Here is a 4,843-nt window from a genome sequence, read left to right as displayed (position 1 = left end):
GCCACACAGCGTAACTGCAACAAGATTTGAGCAGAGTTAGACAGTGTGGGGGAGATAAGTATGCATGGATAGTGTGAGGAGCTCAACGCACATGTCCAGACACTGGGCCTCATTACAAGTGAGCCAGTCCCGAATTAAGGTGGCAGGTTGTTGTCGACACCTTTTCCAGACCAGCTCACTCCGAGTCTGATGATAGGGGCTGTAAACAACCAACAGGCCGAACTGCCAGTAGTTGAGGCCCCTGACGGCAGATAATTCACTGAAGGGCCAGCAACGTTAACAACGGTGCCAGTGCTTCAGTATTCCCATGGGAACAAATTGGCGGTAACGGAATTACTGCCAATGTTCCCGCTCTACCATACTAGGAGTATGGCCCTGGAGTGGAGGATCTACCTCCAGCATCGCGATGGAGGTGAATCCTCCAACTCTCTGCTGAAAAAGGATTTACACTGCCACGCCACTTGTAATCCAACAGTAATTCCATTGGGCAGTATTCGGGGGATTCACCGCCGGAATGCCGCCAAACTCGGAATGAGGCCCAGTGTACGTTTTGTGGGGAAGACTGATAGTTTGAGAAATTTGGGCCACATTAACATTAAAAGTAAGGAGCTGAGACACATGACCAGTTTGAGGAGCATATGGCATGTGACATCGTGCAGTAACTTGGGTGCAGTAACTTGGGCGCATCGAAAGAAAGTATTGTGATCGTGGCCGCACTGCAAGACTGTCAGATAGTTAAAGCACAAAGGCAGATCATGTGATGAGTTTGGGACGCCTGGCGATACAGTAGAAGGAGCTTAGGCTTATGCACTTTAGGGGAGCTTGGCTTCCGCTGGCAAATAGTGTGCGAAATTGGGTGAAGAAAGCACATGGACAGACAATGCGAGGAATTTGGGGGGCATGGGCAGATGAAGTGAGGGGTGTGGTGCAAATCCAAAGAGATAGAAGAGCGTGCTTCATATGGACAGACAATGTTAGAAACTTGGGGAGCATTGCCAGACAGTGTGGGGAGAATCCAGAGCTAGGAGAGCTTGTGGCACATGTGCACACATTGAAAGGAGTTTTGGACAGATGGACAGGGTGCAGAAGTTGGGACGGGGACATGAACAAAGCGTGAGGAGCTCAGGTATAGCGATTGTAAGGTGCTTAGGACATAACAAGAGTGTAACTTTCAGTACATGGACAGGCAGTATGAGGACCTTGGGGCACATGGGCAGCCAATGCCATTCACTGCCCAAGTTGCTCCGGGTCTATCAGCAAACAAACCCCATTGTTAGGTCGAGAAAACCCCTCAACATTCACAATCCCCCCTGCTGGAGTAGCCCTCCAGCAAATGCACACCCCACGATGATAGGGCATGACTAAGGCCAGTGAAGAAAGCAAAGACCAGACATTCATGTTGGCATAAAATTCACTTTTACTTCTCAGTATTGGCGTGGCATTGCTTCACCACCAACTTTCGGCAACAAGTTTGGGGTTTAGTTTAAGAATAGGGTCCGGCCTAGGAAAATAAACATGCATATGGTATCAACGTTAGCAGATATCTTCTCCAGGGACGCCAACACTTTACAGAAAACGACCCCAAAAAGGATATAACCCAGGATCCAACTTATAAACAGAACCTTCCACCCTTTGACTTACAACTGGATTACCTCAATTAGGCGTGTCCCTAAAACTGCTCAACCAAAAGGGTTATAAAATCCTCAAGGTGCAAAGAGACTGTGGTGGCTAAAATTATGCCAGAGGCAAATACCTTTAAGGAGTGAGTTAAACTACACCTTGGAGAATCTGATTAAAATAAATGTGGTTGCATTAAAATCTGAAAATAGGGGAGGGGCATTTATATGTGATAACATGGCAAACAATGAAGATGAACTGGTACAAAATGTGTGGCAAATTGTTAAAACGTGTAAGATCTCCCCCCACCCCAATGAGTTGAATATTTAATATGATAACTGGCTACAGTAAGCAACAAAAGGTACACCTCAAGGGGAAAGATTAGAATTCCTGGCAAAAGTTCTTAAATGTACATTAATCCCTCGGTGTCCAGGGTAGGCAAATGCAAAGGGTGCGGTTCATAGAGAAAGACTGTTAGATGTGATAATGGGAATAGAAAGAAGGTTGGGGTGACTGATGGAAAGGGAGAGAGTTGCCCAATTATAACATTTCGACTAACAGAAAACTGCATTGCCCGGGAAAGAGATATTGATTGCAAGTACATGAATTTTAGAAGATGAATTGGGGAAAACTCGAAAGGTCAATGAGTGGAGGTAACAAAGGATTGAATGGTTCGCTGAGTGGAGTCCTAGATCTCAGGCTGGTACTGGTCCACACGCTCCAGCAAGGATTGAGGGTATCCTGGTGAGTAGTAGCGCACAATCTCCTCAGGGTAGCAGTTGTTGATGGTGTTGATGTATTCCTGGAGGACAGAGCCTGGTTCTGGATGGATCTCCTGGACCTTCTTCAATCCGCCACTAGTGACAAAAAGGCGGCGGGCCTTGCTGTCATGGGGCAGCACCTTGCTGAACTGGCCCACCACGTGCTTCAGGATGTTGGGGGGTGCATCATGCAGTAGGGGCTCCAGGGCTGGAAGGTGGGTGCACTTCTGCAGTATGCTCTTCAATGCCTTCTTGGCCTTGGTCTGCAGGTCCTCCGAGTTATCAGACTCCATATAGAGTGACAGAAGCTTGGGCAAGGCATTTGAAGCAGCCACTGCGCGGGCATGCTCAGGCGTGTGTCGGCCTATCTGACCTAGGGCCCATGCAGCAGCTGCCTTAATGTGGTCCTCCGACTCCTCAGACAAGCAAATGGCCAACTGGGGCACACCCTTGGATATGATGACCGCCATAGCCAGGTTCTCTGAGTGGGCAGCCACATAGCCCAGCATCATGATACCAGGCAGCCGCACGTTGCCCTGGCTACTGCCCAGGCAGTCTATGATGGCCGCAACACCACCAGCATTGACAACGAGTTGCGCCAGTTCGGGCGTATGCTTGGCTATCTCCCGGACAAGCGTGGCCGTATTCTTCTTGACATAGTCATCGGGATCCCGCAGACAAGTGAGGACCACTGGGAAGATCTCGGCCTCCACCACCATCTCAGCCAGATCAACTGAGTGCTTGGAAATCTGGCTCAATGCTGATAGTACCTGGCGCTTCAGCTTGGCATCTGGGTTCAGGATCATCTGTGCCAGGTGAGCAATGGCACCCGCATCCACGACGGTCTGGGCCAGCTCCGGCGAGTGCTTGGAGATGTCACTAAGGGCTGAAGCTGCAATGCGTTTCAGAGCAATCTCGGGTTCTTGGATGCAGAGCACCAGCAGTGGCACAGAGCCTGCGTCCACCACTGCCTGTGACAGCTCTGCAGTGTGCCTGGCAATGTAGCCCAGGGCCCACGCAGCTGACTCCTTCACACCTGGGTCGAAGTCCTCTAAGCAGATCACCAAAGTGTCCAGGGCCCCACAATCCACTATGGCCTGTGCCAACTGTGGTGAATGCTTGGCGACCGCACGCAGCACGAAGGCAGCCGCCTTCTTGTAAAAGCGGTTCTGCTCTGCCAGTGAGTAGACAAGCTGTGGAAGGATGTCACCTTTCACCACTGCCTCAGCCAGGTCGTCATTGTAGTTGGCTAGGCGGCCAAGGGCCAAAGCTGAGGTCTGCTGGATGGTGGGGACCACGTCCAAGAGGAGGGGACGCAGCAGCGACATGACACCTGCGTTCTGGAGTGTCTCAATGTTCTGGGGCCTTGTAGCCAGCTCTGCCACCGTTTGGACAAACTGAGTCCGGGCCCGCTGGTACTGCTCAAAAACCTGGAGGACCTGCCGCTGGCTCATGCTTTCCAATTGGTTGGAGCTATCCTTCTAGTTCTTAGTTCACAAGTCTCTACGATTTCACCTTACTTCCAAGGAAGCCTCGGCTGTCTGTGTTCCGGGTTTTCTTGCGGCAGGCCCCAGATGTCTGATGTTCCTGGTTATCACACTTGGGGCTCTGGTCGGCGAGCCTTCCCAATTATTTCACCAGAAGCACTGCTGGTTTGGACCCCTCGGTTATCTCCCACTCCCAGAGATGTTGGCGAGCTCTGGAGAGATCACGGGTGCTGGTGCTAGAGTGTTCTGGAGCGATCACGGAAGCAAGAGGGTTCTAGAGATATAGCCGGTGTTGGCGAGATGTGTGGAGATCACCAGGGCTTGCAGGCTCTCTGTAGATCACTGGCATTGGCGAGTTCTAGATGAGTGGCACGGGCGGGCTCTCTGCAGATCGCCGGTCCCAGCGGCCGTTGAGATGATCACCCGTACCAGCGGGTCCCGCGAAGATCACTGGCGCGCCGCCTCGCCCCTGCCTGGTCCAGGCCTCACGGTGCGTAGTATGTGCTGTGCATCCCTCTGTCGCTGTAGCAACCGCATTGTGTTTGTGCGCCTAGTGAATCCATGGCAACGCCCCGGAAGCGTCTATGTTCAGAAACAAACATCAGTCCCTGAAGCCGGAAGTCCCGCTGCTGAAGTCTATTCGCTGCTGCAGTGCCTGCTGGGTAAATTATGAAAACGGCTCAGCCATGTTCCTCTTACTCGGCGTTTTAACGGGGATTTAAATATGCGGCGTGACACTGCATATTTAAATCCCCGTTGAAACGCCGAGTAACATAATGCACATACCACAGTGTTTTGCTTGCAGACCACATATTTAAATCCTGATAAAACTAAACGGACACTAAACGACTGCTGCAGAGATCGGTGGACACATGTGGGACCCACAAATTGCAGGAAGTGGTTGTTTGCAAGGACACGAGTAAATAAAACAGATTTAAACCACACTAAACCAACTCAATGGGCTAACCAGCCTGCTGC

At 51.1% G+C, this 4,843-nt stretch overlaps 1 protein-coding gene across 1 annotated transcript; it reads right to left on the bottom strand.

Annotated features, from left to right (window-relative positions):
* Positions 1-1,399: 1,399 nt before the first annotated feature.
* On the bottom strand, positions 1,400-4,486 carry SPAG6 (sperm associated antigen 6). Its single transcript, XM_069614444.1, has one exon. The coding sequence runs from the start codon at positions 3,830-3,832 to the stop codon at positions 2,306-2,308; it is 1,527 nt and encodes a 508-aa protein (XP_069470545.1). The 5' UTR covers positions 3,833-4,486; the 3' UTR covers positions 1,400-2,305.
* Positions 4,487-4,843: the final 357 nt, after the last annotated feature.

This window comes from Ambystoma mexicanum, chromosome 9, assembly GCF_040938575.1.
Source record: "Ambystoma mexicanum isolate Mex_15411 chromosome 9, UKY_AmexF1_1, whole genome shotgun sequence".
Taxonomy (NCBI): domain Eukaryota; kingdom Metazoa; phylum Chordata; class Amphibia; order Caudata; family Ambystomatidae; genus Ambystoma; species Ambystoma mexicanum.
This window is presented reverse-complemented; position numbering and strand designations above follow the sequence as displayed.